Here is an 18,590-nt window from a genome sequence, read left to right as displayed (position 1 = left end):
TTTTGCCCTCACCCCTGCCGCCGCCGTCTGGCCCAGCAGACCCCGTCGCTGTCACCCCATTTTAAAAGACAAAAACATTACCTTTAAATGTCTCTTTATTATAATAAATATAAAAGTAGCTAAGAAGCCCCCCGCCCCCAGCACCAGGACACAGAATAGCAACACCCAGGGGAGGGGGATAACATTTTGGATGAGGTAGTAGCAGAAGGGAAAGCCCTTCTCCATTCTCCAAGGCAAGTTTTTTTTACATTCACAATCCCTGGGTCGGGTGGGGGAGTTTGCTAGCACCCAGCCTTGAGGAGGTTTCAGTGGAGAAAGGCACCAAGCAAGCAGCGTTTAACTGGCTTTTATAGAACAGCCCAATATTTAAAACCACGACTGTCAAAAAGTAAAAATATCAGAGACCTCCAGGGAGGATAAAAAGCTTACAGGCAAAGAGCAGGGATTCCTCTCCGCAGAGAATTCCCAACTCATGAGCCAGTAGTGAGATCTCATCTACTGAGTCACCATCCACATAGGCTGCAGCTATGGAGGTCTGAGCAAGAAGTTAGCACTCATCAGGGTGGATTAGATCTTCCAAGGAGGGGGGGAACACCCCCCCACACACACAAATGTTACTAGTGGTGGTCAAAGATGGTGCAGCACTGGGAGGAGCTGACCCTGTTCTTCCAGCAATGGAGGGACTGGGTGGGAACAGTGGTGTGAGGTCAACCTGAGTGTCTTCAAGCTCAAGTAGCACAGAGGTCAGGTTCTTCCAGGTAAATGCAGCAAGGGGCTAGAAGGAGCGGTCTAAGAAGTGGTCCAGAAGGTCACTGCTAATGGGCCAGAAGTCCTCGCTCTCTGTCTGGCAGGCTGTGTCTTTGTGGCTTTCCTTCTGGTCATTACTCTGCAGGCTGGACTGCGTGGGGGGTGGGGGTCTGTGGGGAGATCAGGGTGAGAGATTCAGAATCATGTTCTACTAGGTCCCCAATTGCATTTTCTTTCCCTTACACATGGGGACATCGAGAAGGTCCCAAACACAGTGCAGGAGTCACAGCAGCTGCTCTTAACACCTGAATCCTACTGGTGGGTGTAGTTGCTAAAGAACTCCCCTCTCTACCCCCTCCCCCCCACACCCAACCTCCAGCTTCTCCTGGGTTCCCACCTCCACCAGCCATCTAAAATCCTCGGCGGCTGCTTCCCCAATCCTTGGCACAGGTCCCAGTCCTGGTTACTCTAGCATTTTGCAGCCAGCCTTTTGTGCATGTCCTTCCCTTTCCTCAACGAGTCCCTGTGCTGGGCCCTGGGGTGCCCTCATTGACTGCTTTCCAGCCAACCTGTGTGCCGCTCATGACCCTCCAGGGCTGTTCTAAGTCCCCAGCCCCATAGCTGCAGCAGTCCATGCTCTGTCGATGGTTAGATCAGTTGCAGTTGTATGGGAGGTCGCTCAGTCTGGCTGCAGGGATGCAGCTGGCCATAGCAGTTGGGATTTACTAGGTTATGCCTGGTCCACCTCACAGAGCACGGCCTTCCCATGCTACTCCGTACCCGTTATCCGGGATGAGCTTCAGCACCCTGAGCAGCTCCGCCGTGCTGGGTGTGACGGGACTGGGGGCGAGGTGCCTGCTTCTGACCAGCACCACTGGGGTGTTGGCCTTCGGGTAGGGGGTGTAGGTGGGTTTGTTCCATTTCTTTGGCTGGGGGAGAATCTCCTGTTCCGCAGCTGAGGAGGAAGGGGAAGGGAGGTTAGAGGCAGCCATGGGGCTAGGACTCAGACTAGCCATGGAGAGGAGGGGGTGAAAAGGGATGGCAGCAGACACACAGCGCTCACACGCAGGAGAGTAGATACAGCCAATGCTGGGTGTGTGAGGGCCGTCGGTCAAGACTACCTGGAGGAGGAGTCCAGACCCTCTGCACCAGCTCTGCTTCCAGTTGGGCGCCTTAGAGCTTCAGGGCATGATCTGAGCCAGGGGCAAGCAGCAGGGTTCACAACTTCCGCATGCAATACAAGCGGTGAGCCCACCCGCAGTCCCTGCCCATGGCAAGGGAGCAGTGATGCTGGTAAATGGTGCAGAGATCCCACCACAGGGCCATAGAGCCTCTTCCAGAGTCCCCTTGGGAGCCTGCGGAGCCTTTCCCACCGGTGGTGGGAATCCACATGCCTTGATGGGAAGCCTGTTTACTGGTCCGGCCCTGCTCACCTTGGGCAGCAAGTGGGGCCGATTGCCTCCGCCCAGGGTCTCTGGGTCCCAGCCCCGCCACTGTGCTCAGGAAGTGCTGCTTCAGGAGGATGGCTCGTTCCTCCTCAAACTGCTTCCTCTAGCAGGAGAGGGGAAGAAGAGAAATAAGGAGCCAGGATGCCGGGTGAGGGAAGGTTCCCATGGACGGCTCCTTCCAACCCCCTCCCCCTCTCCCTACTTATCACACTCCCGACTCCAGCGACTTTTCAATGGGCTTCCCTGGGTACTCCGGCGTGCCCGCCACCCGGCCCTCGCCCCGGCATCTCTCTGCACCAGCAACCCTTGGGCCTGCCTGTGGCTAAAGGGACGGGGCCTTCTGAATGCCATGGAGAACCAAAGATACAGGCCCCGCTCACCCACAAAACGACCCCCAGAGCCAGCAATCCAGAAGCCAACTCAGGGAGGAAGATGCTGTTCAGTGAGCGATCCCCACCCTTCGGCCCCTCCGGAGGAGACCCTGGGGTCCGGCCACGCAAGGCAGAGGAAGGCCTAGCTTGCCATCCCAATAGATGCACAGGACGTGGTCCCTAAAGAGTTAAACGTGAGCCCCCATGGCTTGGCATGGAAGAGGAAGCAGAGGCTAGCTACCTCATGCCCCAGGCGGATGGCAGCTTCTGTGAAGTTCTTGCGCTCCTCCTCGAAGGCTCGCTTCTGCTGCTGGAACACCTCCTGCTCCTCCTGCAGCCGCTGCTGCTCCTCCAGGAAGTAGGAGCCCCTCAGGCTGGCCGGCAGCTCGCTGTTGGCAGCTGCAATCAGTTGCTCCTGGGAGGAGGATGGGGAGAGAAGCCAGGGGCCTGAAGAGGCAGCAATCCCCTGGAGGTGTGGCTTGCGGGGAATCAAACCCACCACCTTCAGGTCGCACAGCACCAGCCTCTGCTGCGGCAGGTGGGGGTGAGCTCGGAGTTGGAGCGACAACTACAAAGAGCCCGGGACAAGCTGGGAAGCAGCTGCCCAAACGTGGTGGATTTGAAATCTGGGTTTTCTTGCTCCGGCCTGCAAGCCGGGGGCTCCGCAGGGACGCCGGCGCCGGCCATCAGCGCAGTCAGCAGACGGACCCCGCCCCGGAGTAAGGTGGGGTAAATTGTATAGCCCGGCCTTAGGGAGCAGCCTGTTTTGTCCTCTCTCCGGCTTTGGGCTAGTGTGTTAATGCAGGCCATGGGACTTCCCTGAATTCGTTCCGGTGTGAACTAGAACCAAAATGTCTCATTGCTAGTGATGGCGAGTCACCCCCAGCCCTTGGTAAGTTGTGCCAGTGGTTAACGAAGTCCCTTCATCGTTAAAACGTACACCTTATTTCTAGTCTGAACTGATCTAGCTTCATCTTCCAGCCATTGGCTCGTTAGACCTTTGCCTGGTAGACTGACGAGCACGTGTCGGAACTTCCAGTCTGTGACCAAGCCGCCCCCCTCACCCCCGCTTTGTTAAGCACCCAGAGTCGCTCTCTGTAAGGCAGGTTTTCCAACTTCTTAATCCTTCTCGTGGCTCTTCTCTGACCCCTCTCCTGTTTACACCATCCTTCTGGAAGGGTGGGCACCAGAGCCGGACCCAGGATCCCAGCAGCAGGTAGGTGGGATGAGCTCCAGGGCCACGGGCATTGAGCCGGATGGTTCGGCCGCTCAGCTGATGCCATGGTATGTGCCCATCTCTTGATTGTGGCTCCGGAACCTGGGTCCCACCTGTGGGGCATGTGGGCGGGGGAGGGCAGGGAGTTCCCCCTGCAAGGGTGCTCACCTGGAAACATCGCTGCTGAAAGGCAATCAGCTGCTGACTGTCCTCGATCTCCGCCTTCAGCTTCATGATCTCCTTGTCGTGGTCCGTCACGCTGATCACATGGTCCCCACCCTCGGCCTCGCACCCCTGGGAGCCGGTGGCCACTGCTGGAAGGATGGAGCAAGGACAGCTGAGCTCTGGAAGGTGGAACGGTGGCGGGGGGGTGTTTCTGGGCTCTCAAAGGGGAGCCAGGGTATGGCTGCTTGGGGGGAGATCCTTCCCACAGTAGGGCTGATCGAAGAGGCAGGGCAAGCCCCTCTTCTTGGCCCAGCGAGGAGGAGAGTGGGGTTGGGGGGGGACCATTGGTGGAGACACCCTGAGGTGAATCCCCCTCGGCATAGGGACTGGGGGGTCTCTCTAGGGCAGGGACAGAGGAGAGGATGTGAGGAGGGGTGAAGGTCTAGGGCAGGGTTTGGGGACAGCAGCCGGTGGGGCATGAACGGGTTGGGCTCCCTCTCCAAAGGGATTGGGGGGTTCCTCTGGGGCACATTTGGGGAGGGCAGGGGGATGGGCTCGGGGAGACGGGGCCATGGGGTAACAGACACCCAGCCTGGCACCTCGTGAGGTCACTGCCCGGGGAGGGGGGGGGCTGCCCCAGATGAGATCGCAGCTGGCGGGCGGGGAGGGTCATACCCTGACTGCCCAGACTTTCCACAGGGCTCTTGAAGCTGCGCCATTGGTCCCGGATGCTGCACGTCAGCTGCCCCTGCGTCGCGTTGGACGAACAGGTCCCCTCCGGCGCCGGCTCCGGCTCCCCTTCGCCTCCCTGCACGGGGCAGCGGGGCGGGATGAGCGGCCAGGGAAGCAGCACCCCCGCCAGCGGCCCCCGGAGGGCAGCGCTCACCTGGGCAGCCCCCAGCAGGCCCCCCGTGTCCTGGCGCAACTGGTCCAGCAGCCGCTTCAGCTCCGCGTTCTCCAGCATCAGCTCCTGCAGCTGCTTCTCCTGGGCCGCCAGCAGGGAGCGGAACATCTCCTCCTCCTTCCTGCCGGGGCGGGGAGCTACCCACTGAGCCCCCCAGCGTGCCCCAGAGCCCCACCCCAGCGTCCCCCAGCACCAGCATCCCCCAGAGCCCCCCCAGCCCAGCACCCAACCACCCTCAGTGTCCCCCAGAGCCCCACCCCAGCGCCCCCCAGCCCCCACCCACCCTCAGCATCCCCCAGCCCAGCACCCACCCACTCCCAGCATTCTCCAGAGCCCCCCAGCCCCCACCCACCCTCAGCATCCCCCAGCCCAGCACCCGCCCACTCCGTCTGCCCCCCAGTGATCCACTTACCAAGACACCCCCATGGTCCCACCAGCACCCCACCCCTGCCCAGCATCTCCCAAAGCCCCACCCCAGCACCCCCCGCCTCCCCAGTGACCCACCCACCAAGACACCCCGATGATCCTGCCAGTGCCCCCCCAGCACCCACCCTCAGCGCCCCCCCAGTGCCTCACCCTATCACATTCACCCACCCCAACTGCTCCCAGTGACCCCCAGCATCCCCCACCCACCACCTCTGCCCCCCCAGCACCCACCCACCCCAGCACCTGCCCACCAAGACACCCCTACTGCTCCCATTCACCCAGACCTTCCCATCCTCCGCCACTGGCCTCCCTCAGCCAGAGCCCCCACAGGACCCTCTCCCCAGGGCCCCACCTTCCTATGGCCCATCATCCAGTCAGATCCCCCCACCCCAACAACTGCCTACACACCCATTGTCCTCCCTGAGCCACCACCGAGAGGAACTCCCCCCATCCCCCTGCACAGCCTCCCCCCACCGCAGGGTTCAGACCCAGCCATGCGACCCCACCCACAGGCACATGCCAGCTGCCCTTGTCTGCCATGGCCAGGGGGCCGCCTCTGCCCAGCCCAGCGCCCAGAACTCCAGGTGCCCAGCACGGACAGGCCTCGTCTCTTACCTGCCGAGTGACTTCCCGGTTTTCCAGGTTGCCCTTCTGCCATCCGCCCGGCCCAGGTTATTGAGAATCTCCATGGCTGGGGGAGAGCAAGGACTCTCAGAACGACAGCCCCTAACGAGCTAACCCCCACACCGCTCTAACCACGAGGCCCCTCCCTGAGCCAGGGACATAACCCAGGCGCCCTGACTCCCAGCCCCCTGCTCTAACCACTGGGCCCCACTCCCTTGACAGTGCTAGGGATAGAACCCAGGAGTCCTGGCCCTGTAACGTCCCCTTCTCTAGCTACTGTACTGCGCTATCTCCCCTGAACTTTAGCTTTGTGCTGAAATCTTGTGCCTCTACCAGAAAGACCACTCACCCACCACTGAAATGCAGCCACCTCTGGGGCGGAGCAGGGCAGCTATTTACCCGCCGCAGAGAACGCAGCAAGTGGAGAAGCCTGAATCTGATGGGAACTGCAGCAGGGAGCGGGTATGTAGGGAGGCAGAAGGTAGATCCACAGAGGTCACCCCGGCACTCCCCACTCACTCACCCGCGCGCCGGTCCCTCTTGTCCGTCAGCTGCTGGCTCATCTTCTCCTTCAGCCGGCTCAGCTCCTGCTCCTTCCTCCTCAACTCGTGGCGGTGTTGCACCCCACGGCTGGCAAGGGTGGCCAGGAGCTTCACCACCTGCTGGGCACCCCAAGGCTGCCCCCTCCCGTCACTGTAACTCTGCCCCAAGGGGCACAAGAACCAGCCCAATGCGTGGCTTGGCTCAACCGTAGATGGGGGCCCCCCCCCTCAGTCATCTACACCGGGGATCTCAGCACCGCGCTTCCTTCTGGATCACAGATGGCTGCTGGCCTGTGCTTCAGCCATGCCCCTGGGTGGGTGGGTGTTGGGGGTGTCCCTGGGTAGGCAGGGGTGCTGGGTGGGCAGCCAGTGCGGGGGGGTAGCGCTCCAAGGCATGCAAGGGGGTGATGCCCTGGCACCTGCACCCGCCCCTTTGCCCTCGATGGCTTTGCCCCGCTCGAACCCAGGCTCCGATCAGGGTCACTGAAGTGCCTTCAGGACCCTCCAGCAGCACAATGGCTTATTGTGCGTCACTAGCCTGTGGAACTCCCTGCCACAGGAAGCTGTTGAGGCCAAGAACTCAGCCAGATTCCAAGCGGGATACGGACACCAACCACCAGAGTTGTAAGAGTTAATGCCCAGAGCCAGTGTCCATTAGAGGTCAGGATGAGACTCCATGCGGGGAGCAGATGATCCCTAACTGCATCTGTGATGTTTCTACCCCCCACCACCCACCCGCCCGAAGCCTTTGGGGCTGACTGTCAGAAATGGGAGTCAGGTCCGATCCAGTATGGCAGTTCCTATGCACCCCTTCCACAGGGGTCTGGCACGTCGCTGTGGGATGGGGCAGCCGGGTGGGAAGATCCCCCCCGTCCCGCGCCCCCTCACCTCGTCCTTCTCTCCTTTCAGCAAGGCCAGCAGCTCTTTGTTCTTGCTCTGCAGCTGCCGCTCCTCGCTCTGCACAGCCGCGATCTCTCTCTCGCAGGCCTCCACTTGCGCCTGGCGTGGGAAAAGAGACGGTGGACGCAGGGCTGGCAGCTCCCGCAGGCACCACTCCCGGGAGACTGTCAGAAGTTAGCAAGCCCGCCAGGGCCCTGTCCGATCCCCCAGAGGGGTAGGAGGCTGGGGAGCCACCTCCGTAAGCACCCTGGGGCAGCATCTAGCTCGCCTCGCAGGGCGGAATCCATCTGGGCACAGCGCTCGGAGTATCACCGATTCTAACGGCGAGGCCTCCTCCCCTTCCCGTGGGAAACGATCCCTTAGCTCAGCTGGGACCCACCCCCCCAACCCCTCAAGTTCCCCCTTCGTTCAGCTCCAAGTCTTTGCCCCACTCCGACACGCTCCTCTCCTGCTGGCCGTCAGCCTGTGGAACTCTCCACCACAGGAAAGTAGCGTGGTTGGGTAGCATCCTGACCCACGGCGATGCAAGCTAAGAGAGGGGTGGCCCAACCGCAAGGCTCAGGACACACGGCGACGACCACCGCAGGGGGGGTCCCACTGCCACCAAAAACCTGCACTGGGCTGTTGGTGGGCGATTGCCCAAGGCAATTCATGCCCTCGGCTGAACCCTCTGGTGTCTGCCGCTGCCGGAGAAAGGGCACAAGACTCGGCTTGTCTCCTTCGTCCAGGGCACTCCGAGCCCGATGGGCCCTTTCTCCGAGCCGGTGCAAACCACAGCCCCTCCCCCGGCTCCCCAGCACCCACCTTGAGCTTGCTCTGCCGGCCCCTCAGGTAGCCCAGCTCGCCGGCTCGCCTCAGCTCCTCGGCCTCCATGGCGCCCAGCTTGGCCGAGGCCTCCCGGTAGAGCCGCAGCAGGGCGTAGGTGCCGTTCACCAGGGCCCGGAGGTCAAAGCCTCCCTCCGCATAGAGTGGGGCCAGCCCCAGCACCCTCACCTCCTGCAGGGGCAGATGGGCCAGACCGGGGGACTGGGGGTCATGGCAGGGCAGGGTTTGGATCCCAATTAGCCCCCCACTCATGACCCGCCTTCCCAATTAGCCCCACCCACTCCCGCTCAGCCCCATCCCCTGCCATGTCCCCAATTAGCTCCCTCATGCCCCCACCACCTCCCCGATTACCCCAAGTCCTGTCCAGTTGCACCCCGTTTGCCCTGCCCCCTGCCCAGTTGTAGCTCCGCCCCATTAGCTCCACCCCTCTCCCCCACCTTCTGTCCCCTTAGCTCCAGCCCCTGGCCAATTTGACTTGACCCAGCTCCCCAGGCTGCGGGTCCCCAGAGATCTGTACCAAGAAGGGTTGGATTTCAGGGCCCAGCCGGCTGCAGCCTGGCTGTTTGGCAGGGGAATCCCCCTGGGGCTGGAGAGGTGCCTTTTCTTTGTCCCGGGAAATTCACAATGAGCGTGGGATCCCTCCATGGAACCAGCGAGGAGGGTTAACGGGGCCCACCGCAGTCAGGGCAGGAACCAGCCCGTTGCCCTGGGCATATTAACCCCTCCCAGCCTGGCACCCGGGACGCCACCTGCCTCGTTGAGGTATGAGATGCAGTGATCAATGTTGGTGCTCCAGCAGAAGGCCCCGCTCAGCTCACTGGCCCCCTCCAGCAGCTCCAGGGGGCCATCGGGGTCGGCCAGGCTGGTCGCCACCAGTGAAGAGATGCCTGGCTCAGGGATGTACTTGGCCATTGCACCCCTGGTCTCTGCAGTGGGGGAAAGAGACTGTGAAATCTGGGCTCCAGCAGGGCAGACCAGGGTGAAGGAGCTAGCCCAAGAGGTCAGAGTCAGTCAGGGACATAGCTGGGAATAGAACCCAGGAGTCCTGGCTTCCAGCCCCACCCCTGCTCTAACCATTACACCCCACACTCCTCCCAGAGCTGGGAATAGAACCCAGGAGTCCTATAGAATCCAGGAGTCCTGGCTGCCAGCCCTGCACTGGATCACACTGTTTAGACAAGCAGAGATAACCACCCAAGAACCCCACTCTAATCACTGCCCCACGCTGCCCCACAGGGCTTGGCTCTCAGATATGGAACCAGGTGCTCCTAACTAACCGCTCCCTGCTCTGAGTCAGGGCCAGGAACTACCCAGATCCCTGCGGCCACCTGACCCTACATCTGCCAAAATGTTTGGCCCAAGTTCCCATGGGTGCGGGGTGCAGTGGTTAGAGCAGGGGGGCCGGAAGCAAGGACTCCTGGGTTCTATTCCAGCTCTGGGAGGAGAGTGGGGTCTAGAGGGAGAGGGACAGGTGGGTCAGGACTCCTGGGTTCTATTCCGGTCTTGGGATGAGGTGGGGTTCAGGGTCTAATGAGGAAGGGAAGAGGGTTAGAGAAGCAGGTTTGGGAGTCAGGACCCTGGAATTCTGTTCCCAGCTCTAACTTGGAGCCTGGGTCCCATCCTGTCCCGTCCCCGTCCCCCGTTTGTGCCTCAGTTTCCCTTTCCAGTAAAGAAGGGGCAACACCAACTTACCAGCTTCACAGAGGGGAGGGGCCCACGAGGCTTCAAAGCACTTTAATGTGAGAAAACGCACCCTGGGGTCCTTAGCCCCAAAGCCAGATTGTGGCCCTGGCAGTTACCTGGTGATGGCTCGGCCTCCTGTGCCGAGGGGCACCCCAAGTTCTCCAGAGCTCCCCGCTGCAGACAAATGGGAACTGAGAGGAAACGGGGAGAAGCTCAAAAATCTTCCCAGATTGGCAGGAAAAATGGGGGCTCAGGCTCCCGCGCCCCTCGACCTCCCTACCCACTGGTGATGCCCCCACAGGGCTCCTGGCCCTCCAGGAGCTCAGAGCCCAGGGGCTCCTACTGCCAGACATCGCAGTACAACCTGAGAGCTGGCCCCCACTGAACGCAGCCCGCGCACGCAGACCCCCACAATCCAGACCTCAACCCAGCACTTCCAACCCCCACCTCCAGCCCAAGTCCCCCCGGCGCCCCACCATCCAGACTCCAACCCCAGACCCAGCCCCCTCAATCCCAACCCCCCATAACCCTGACCCCAACCCAGCACCTCCAACCCAGTTCTCCTCAGCCCGCCACCATCCAGACCCCAGACCCCACAATCCCAGCCCGCACCTCCAGCCCCACCACCCTCAATCCCCGCCCCACACAATCCAGACCTCCTCTCAATCCCAACCACCCAACTCCAGCTCAATTCTCCCAACCTCAGCCCCCCACAATCCAGACACCAACCCCCCACCTCCATCCCAGCCCCCCACAATCCAGACACCAACCCCCCACCTCCATCCCAGCCCCCCACAATCCAAGCCCCCCAAAACCCCAACTCCATTAGCCAAACCCGGCAACCCCCCCACACCCAGCACCTTCCAAATATCCACCCCACCCCCTCTGGCCCCAGCCCCCTGTAACCTACCCAGCTCCCAGCCCAGCTGATCTCACTGTGGGAACAGCAAACAAAAGCCACCTCCCTGGCCCCGGGAACCTTTCAAACAGCCCGCCTCCCAGCGCCTCTCCCATTGGCCATTCTGCCCCACTCTGTGGCTTTCCACTGGGCGAGAAGGCAGCAGGGCTAGCCAATGGCATTGCTTAGGAGGGAGGGGCGTGGCTAGGGAGATGGGCATGCTGGGAATTGTAGTTCTTTGTGGCTGTGTAAGCCCACATGGAGGGTGGATGGGGCTTGAGGGGGATTGAAGGGGCTCTAGGTACAGAGGGTGGCTCTGGGCGAGATATACAGGGTTCTAGAGGGATGCAGATACAGAGTTATACGGGGCAGATGTTGTGGCTAGAAGGGACAGATACGGGTGTGTATCTGGAGAGAGGAGCAGGTGAGGAATGGACAGGGTGCATAGATGGAAATACAGGGTGTATGGGGGGGCCGTAGGACTGGATATGGGGATACAGGGCTGGAGAGAGACAGATTTTTTCTCCTTCTTGTGTGCAAAGCAGCAGCCTGGTTCTCGTTCTCTGCACCCACAGCTTGTGCAGAGTCTCTGCGAGCCACTTGAAATGGAGCAGGGCCCTGATGGGAGCAGCGCTGCCCCTGCTGGGCACTCAGGGGCCCGGTGCTGCAGGACGCGGGGGGCTCTGGCCCTGTCCCTGGCCCCGCTGGGCACTCAGGGGCCCGGTGCTGCAGGACGCGGGGGGCTCTGGCCCTGTCCCTGGCCCCGCTGGGCACTCAGGGGCCCGGTGCTGCAGGACGCGGGGGGCTCTGGCCCTGTCCCTGGCCCCGCTGGGCACTCAGGGGCCCGGTGCTGCAGGACGCGGGGGGCTCTGGCCCCGGCCCCGCTGGGCACTCAGGGGCCCGGTGCTGCAGGACGCGGGGGGCTCTGGCCCCGGCCCCGCTGGGCACTCAGGGGCCTGGTGCTGCAGGACGCGGGGGGCTCTGGCCCCGGCCCCGCTGGGCACTCAGGGGCCCGGTGCTGCAGGACGCGGGGGGCTCTGGCCCTGACCCTGCTGGGCACTCAGGGGCCCGGTGCTGCAGGACGCGGGGGGCTCTGGCCCCGCTGGGGCAGTGGCTCAGCACGAGGGGCTCTGCCGAGGGTCCTGGGGGCTCCCTCGCAGTCAGTGCTGATCCCAGTGCCCTAGGATGGTGCTGGGGGCGCTGTGCTACATCCTAGAGGTAAAACTGAGGCCCGGCCCCCCTGTGGTCACAAAAGATCCCATTAAATCTGCACCGGAGTCCACACCAACCCCCCCCTTTACGCAACGTCCAGCTGCCTTCCCTAGAATCCCCTCTGCAGTCAGCCCGCGACGGGCTTGTCTTCACCGCCTGGCCTAGATGACCACGTAGCAGAAGAGCCGCTTGTTTCCCTCTCACCCCTCCTCCCGGGCCAATGACCCATTGCTCCACGTCAGACATTCCCTGCGCTTTACCCGGGCCAGCTTTAAAAGGCTCAGGCCGCCCCCGCCCACCCCTCCCCAGGGGCAGAGCACGACACAGGCCAATGCATTACATCACCTTTCTACAAGAGCGATCGTGTACCTGCCCTGCCCCACCCTAAAGGTGGCCGCATTTCAGTCCAGAGTGAACCAGACCCTTGTGCGGCGTTGCTGTGAGCTGTTAAATAGCTGCTGCAAACCCTGCTTGGGATCTTTCCCCAAAGAGTCCTTCGCAAAAAACGCACACACCGGTCAGCAAAGACCTGTTGAGAATCACTCCCGGGCAGGGACTGTCCCAGCTGCTCGGGGAGAGAGGGAGAAAGTACACAGCACTGGGCTATTCTCTGCTCCCTGCGGGTCAGTAGGAAGCAGAACTCAAGAGACACAAGGGGACCAGGACATGGGGAGCATGAAGGAGGCTTAAAGACATGTCCCCATCTCAAGAAATATTTGTTTCACGCATCCTCACCTGCTGACGTTTCAGGGGAAAGGACCCAACACAGAGTGCGAACAGCTTGGCCAGTTCAATTTAATAACAATCATTCAGCTAATGACTCTACACCAGGAGGGGTGGCGTGTTCGTGCGACCCAAAGGTACCAAAATAATTGCACCCTGCCAGACACACCCCAGCTCGCCAGCTGCTGGTGGGGCAGCAGAGGGGGACACCCAGTGGGAGGTATGGGGGTGGTTTCCTCTCGCATCCATCCAGCAAGCGGGGTGTGTGTGGGTGTAATCCCAGCATGGGGCTTTGCTGCCCCCATCCCTCTGCTTCGAGTGGTTGGTGTCTCCTAGCTTCCTCCCTCCTGACTGGAACGATCCCCAGCACCCCGGCAAAGCACCAGCCACCTCTGTCAGTTCCCATCCGAGCCCAGAGGTCTCTCAGGGCTCAGCTGAGGAAGAGGAGGAGGGCGGGGAAGGCTCTTTCTGGACCAGCTCCGGCTCGTCCTCTCCGTCGTGAGGGGGGTGGACCAGCACCTTGTCCAAGATCCCGAACTCCTGGGCTTCCATGGGGCTCATGTAGCGGTCTCTCTCCATGGTGGACTCTGCAGGACAAGGTGAAGGTGAGGGGTGCCCTGGGCTGGGGGGCGGAGAGCCTCTAGACTCTGGCCTAGGGCACATCACCCTCTAGTGGCTGACCCAAAGAGAGGGGGGGGGATAAAAGCCTGAACACTGCAGCAGCCACTGGAGATCCCCCCTGGAGTTCCCACATCTAGAGCAGAAGATTCTAGCCTCACTGGTGTCTCTGGAGTTAACAAACCCCTGCACTGCTTGAGATATTTCACCCCATCAGCATCCATTCCTTCCTGACCCCTGCAGTAGCAAGCAGCTGACGCCCTGAAGCATGAGGGCTGATCACCCCGCCTTCAGGATCTGAACTTTGACCTCTCCACACAGGGGGGTGTGAGGCTGGATCTGGGCCCCACTCCCTCCCACTTCCCCCGTAGAACGGAAACATTTTGGGAAGCTCAGTGCAGCTGTCCCCACCTCCCCCTGCCTCATTGGAGACCCCAGAGGGCTATTTCAGGGGCACTCACCGATCACCTCCAGGGGCTGCTTGGTGTGCTTGGCGTACAGCCCGTTGATCTGCTTCTTCAGCTTCAGGATCTCCTCGGCTTGGATGGCGATGTCCGTGGCTTGCCCCTGTGGGGAGGCACCATGAGGTGCAGCCTGGCTTCACGGAGCCCCCAGCAGGGGGTGCCCCTCACTAGTCCAACTGCAGCAGGACAGAGCAGAGCTGTGCCAAACTCGGCATCGGCCAGGAACGATAGTGGGTCTCTATCCACTCGGGGACGGCGACCTTAGGGTCAAAGGTTCCCCCTACCCCGGAGGGACCCCCCAGGACCGGCAGCCAGAGGGGAACCTGCCCCCGTGGTCCAATCAGTCCCCAGCCTCGTCCGCAACATCGGGGGCTGGTCAGTGCCTGCTGGGATGGGCCCTGGCAGCATGGAGATTCCCCCGGCCGGGGGCTGCTGGGACTGATCTTGACGCTAAAGGGGCCCCCATACGTCCCCCGCCCCAGGGCTCCCACTCCCGCCAGGGGGCCGATCAGTGCCCGGACTCACCCGCGCCCCTCCCGAAGGCTGGTGGATCATGATGCGGGAGTTGGGCAGGGAGTGCCTCATACCCTGGGAGCCGGCAGCCAGGAGCAGCGACCCCATGCTGGCCGCCTGCCCCACGCACCAGGTGCAGATGGGGTTCAGGATGTACTGCATGGTGTCATAGATGGCCAGCCCCGAGGTCACGGCACCACCTGGAGAGAGAACCGGAGAATGACGGCAGGCAAGAGGGAGGATCTCTCCGATTCACCCAGCCTCAGCCAGAAGGGGGCACTTCGGGGGATGGCCGGCTGGTCTCATAGTGGTGCTCACAGTCTGGGCTTCCACTCACCAGGGCTGTTGATGTACATGTGGATCGGCTTCTTGTTGCTCTCTGACTGCAGGAAGAGCAGCTGGGCAATGACCAGACTGGCCACCCCATCGTCGATCTGCGGAAGGTGGAGAGATAGAGGTGGCAGCAACCTGGGGAACTCCCTACTGCAGGGGCTCGGAGAGACAAACGTAGCGGCTGGGGCGGTTTGAAATGTTTTTTCCCCTCAAGGCTGAATCATTTCACGACCATTAACTCTCGTGGCTCAGAGAAGGAGGGTTAGGGGCTGGCAGGGGGTCAGGATTCTGCCAGCTCAAACCACTCCTCACCACTATGTGGGGTGGAACGCCTCCTCTGACGCCTATTGGTCTGGTCCAGAGCATTATTGGGGCGTGGGGAGGTGGATACAGGGGTAGAAGGGCCCATTGTCTGATAGCACAGCAAGGGGTTTGCTGACCCCCTGGTCCAGTGTATGTGTGGGGCTCTGGCCCAGGAGGACACTAGAGTAGCTGGTGCAGGCAGTGGCTGACCCCACACCCCCGTTAGAGACAGGGCGACCCCACCCTCTTTATCTCCTGTTGGGCGGGGGCTGCGTGAGCCCAGGGTGGCTGGGCCACGAGCAGCCCCGGACACTCACCGGCCCCATGACGCACACGATCCTCTCCCGCAGCAGCCGGGAGTAAATGTCGTAGGCTCTCTCGCCGCGGCCCTGCAACACACACCAGGAGCTCAGCCCAGCTGGGAATTAACACTGCCAGCACCCTCTCGAGGGGCAGGGAGGGAGTGCGGGGGGCAGAGGGGGCCTGAGCACCTGGGGAGGGAGCAAGATTCATGATTGCATGTGGGAGTCCTGGTTTCGTAGCGCACAAGTGAAATGAGTTTGGTGGGGCTCAGTTCAGCCGCTAGACAATGTTAACAGCTCAGCCCAAAAGCCAACACCTGACCAGGCCCTGTCCAGAGAGACTCAGGGTTGGGCTAGCAGGGGGCTGCGGGTCGGAACTGAGGGGCACCGGCAGGGCTGGGGGGACCCCAGGGCTGGGCTAGCAGGGGGCCTGCGGGTCAGGACTGAGGGGCACCGGCAGGGCTGGGCTAGCAGGGGGCTGCGGGTCAGGACTGAGGGGCACCGGCAGGGCTGGGCTAGCAGGGGGGCTGCGGGTCCAGACTGAGGGGCACCGGCAGGGCTGGGGGGACCCCAGGGCTGGGCTAGCAGGGGGCTGTGGGTCGGGACTGAGGGACACCAGCTCACCGTCTGCTCCACCACGATGGGGATGAGTGGGATGTGGCTCACTGGTGTCCGGTGGAGGCTCCGGTGAGCAGTCGCTGCCTGGCAGCCGGGACGGAGGGTGCGCTGTGGGGCAGAGACCCAGCCAGTTAGGGGAGAATGAACCGCTGCCCCCCCCACCTGGGCATAGGTCACTTCCTAGTACTCCTGCCCCCTCCACCCCCCAATCCGCTCTGTGCCCAGCCCCCACCCCACACTGCAGCACCTCCCTGCCCTGCAACCACCAGGGCCCAAGGCAGGGACCCCCCTCCCCCCCAACAGGGGCCTGCCCCCGGCACCCTCACCCCAGGGGGGGATCTGAGCCCAGCGACATCAATGGAATCCTCACTTCCTGCTCTAACCACTAGACCCCTGCCCCTCCCAGCGCCGGGGATAGAACCCAGGAGTCCTGGCTCCCAGCCCCCCCTGCTCTAACCAGTCAGCCACAATCCCCTCCCAGCGCCAGGGAGAGAACCCAGGAGTCCTGGCTCCCAGCCCCCCCTGCTCTAACCACTGAGCCCCGATCCCCTCCCAGCGCCGGGGAGAGAACCCAGGAGTCCTGGCTCCCAGCCCCCCCTGCTCTAACCTACCAGCCCCCACTCCCCTCCCAGCGCCGGGGAGAGAACCCAGGAGTCCTGGCTCCCAGCCCCCCCTGCTCTAACCACTAGACCCCTGCCCCTCCCAGCGCCGGGGATAGAACCCAGGAGTCCTGGCTCCCAGCCCCCCCTGCTCTAACCAGTCAGCCACAATCCCCTCCCAGCGCCAGGGAGAGAACCCAGGAGTCCTGGCTCCCAGCCCCCCCTGCTCTAACCACTGAGCCCCGATCCCCTCCCAGCGCCGGGGAGAGAACCCAGGAGTCCTGGCTCCCAGCCCCCCCTGCTCTAACCTACCAGCCCCCACTCCCCTCCCAGCGCCGGGGAGAGAACCCAGGAGTCCTGGCTCCCAGCCCCCCCTGCTCTAACCACTCAGCCACGATCCCCTCCCAGCGCCAGGGAGAGAACCCAGGAGTCCTGGCTCCCAGCCCCCCCTGCTCTAACCTACCAGCCCCCACTCCCCTCCCAGCGCCGGGGAGAGAACCCAGGAGTCCTGGCTCCCAGCCCCCCCTGCTCTAACCACTCAGCCACGATCCCCTCCCAGCGCCAGGGAGAGAACCCAGGAGTCCTGGCTCCCAGCCCCACCCCCCACTCACTGCTATTCTCAGCAGCATCTTCTCGCTCCAACCCAGCCCCGCCCCTTCCCTGCTCCCGCGACCCGGACGTGATGCCCTGCCCCGCCCCTCAGGAGGTGGAGCCTGTGGGAGTCATGTGATCAGGGCCCCGCAGGCTGGAACTACAGCTCCCAGCATGCATGGCGCGGCTGCAGTGACTGCTGGGGATTGTAGTTCTAGCGCCTGGGCTGCTGATTGGAGAAGGTGGAGCGGGGTCTAGTGGTTAGAGCTGGGGGGAGGGTTAAAAGCCAGGACTCCTGGGTTCTATCCCCAGCCCTGGGAGGGGAGTGGGGTCTAGTGGTTAGAGCAGGGGGCTGGGAGCCAGGACTCCTGGGTTCTCCCCCCAGAATGATGACTTTGTTGTGACTCAGTGGAATGGCTTTACGCGGTGTCGTTGTGACCAGGACACAGCTGCTGACCAGCCCCACACCCCCCGAGAGCTGGGGATGGAACCCAGGAGTCCTGACTCCCAGCCCCGACCCAGTTCTAGCCACTAGACCCCACTGCTCTCCCAGCACTGGGGCTAGAAGCCAGGTGTGCCACCCCTCTGTGTCCAGAGCCAGCCTGGCCGTGCTGGAGGAAGCGAGACAGATGATTCCTCAGGGTCCTGGCAGAGGCTGTCACCCCCCGTCGATGTGTGGCAGCCTTGTGCCAAGTGCCCCCCCCCACCTCAGGGTCTCTAGTGCCCACCTTGATTTCACACCCCATGTTCTGCATCGCCCAGTTCACTGGGGGACGTGGCGGAGCCTGCAGCCCCCGCACACACCACACAGGGGCAGCAAGGAGCGAGGAATAGCCAGGCAGCCAGCTGGAAGTTGGGGGGCCAGGGTGGGGTCTGTCCAGTCCAGGCTCACAGGTTGGTGCCCAGGCTCACGGTTCGGTGCTGGAGGCACAAAGGAGCTTGTAGGAATTGGGCTGAGACCTGCCCAATTTGATACACCCAGGGACGGCAGAGCAGGGTGGGGTCAAATCGGCAAACCGGGGGGGGGGGGGGGGAGACGGACCTAAGCCTTGGCTCACTGGGTGCGAGAGGGGAGTGGCAGGCAGGCCACAGAGCCGGGCGATAGCACTTGGGAAGGGCACCAGGATTTATGAGGTGTTAATTGGTGGCGTGTGCCCGTCCCAGCAAAGGGCCCGCGCCCAGGGTGTGATAACAGAGGGTGAAACCGGGCAGTGATTACATTGCGGAGATGTCTCAGCTAGCCGGGGCAAACCTCAGACAACTCAGAGAGCACCCCCTGGTCTCCCACTGGACCCCACGCCCCTGCTGGAGACAAGGCTAGAACCCAGGAGTCCTGGCTCAGTCTCACCACTAGACCCCCTCTCCCTCCCCGTCCTCCTCGGAGCTCAGTGGCGTGTCTCTCTGTTTAGAACAGTGCAGCTAAAGTTTAGGGAATTCTCACTTTGGGGGTCTTTGAAGCCAAGGTTCACTTTGGGATTTAACTGTTGTATTTCACACTGCTCCTCCCCTAGGCAATGAGGTACAGTCGTTAAAGCAGGAGCAGGGTAGGGAACCTGGACTCCTGG

The 18,590-nt window shown here is 62.4% G+C and overlaps 2 protein-coding genes across 2 annotated transcripts; both read right to left on the bottom strand.

Annotated features, from left to right (window-relative positions):
• Positions 1–99: 99 nt before the first annotated feature.
• Positions 100–10,835, bottom strand: LOC311510348 (afadin- and alpha-actinin-binding protein-like). Its single transcript, XM_084609942.1, has 14 exons — positions 10,762–10,835; positions 9,968–10,042; positions 8,922–9,094; positions 8,148–8,339; positions 7,332–7,442; positions 6,425–6,560; positions 5,893–5,968; positions 4,834–4,972; positions 4,623–4,755; positions 3,951–4,096; positions 2,808–2,981; positions 2,181–2,298; positions 1,528–1,702; positions 100–917 (listed from the first exon to the last, which is right to left on the bottom strand). The coding sequence occupies exons 3-14, from the start codon at positions 9,078–9,080 to the stop codon at positions 776–778; spliced, it is 1,701 nt and encodes a 566-aa protein (XP_084466068.1). The 5' UTR covers positions 9,081–9,094; positions 9,968–10,042; positions 10,762–10,835; the 3' UTR covers positions 100–775.
• A 1,905-nt stretch (positions 10,836–12,740) lies between these two features.
• Positions 12,741–17,121, bottom strand: CLPP (caseinolytic mitochondrial matrix peptidase proteolytic subunit). Its single transcript, XM_084610661.1, has 7 exons — positions 17,046–17,121; positions 15,842–15,943; positions 15,233–15,304; positions 14,617–14,713; positions 14,292–14,479; positions 13,764–13,869; positions 12,741–13,271 (listed from the first exon to the last, which is right to left on the bottom strand). Exons 1-7 carry the CDS (start codon positions 17,061–17,063, stop codon positions 13,108–13,110), a joined length of 747 nt encoding a protein of 248 aa, XP_084466787.1. The 5' UTR covers positions 17,064–17,121; the 3' UTR covers positions 12,741–13,107.
• Between the last annotated feature and the right edge of the window lie 1,469 nt (positions 17,122–18,590).

The sequence above is a fragment of the Lepidochelys olivacea genome, assembly GCF_965140295.1.
Source record: "Lepidochelys olivacea isolate rLepOli2 genome assembly, chromosome: 20".
Lineage (NCBI taxonomy): Eukaryota > Metazoa > Chordata > Testudines > Cheloniidae > Lepidochelys > Lepidochelys olivacea.
Note: the sequence above shows the minus strand (reverse complement) of the source record. Positions and strands in the feature narration are given on the sequence as shown.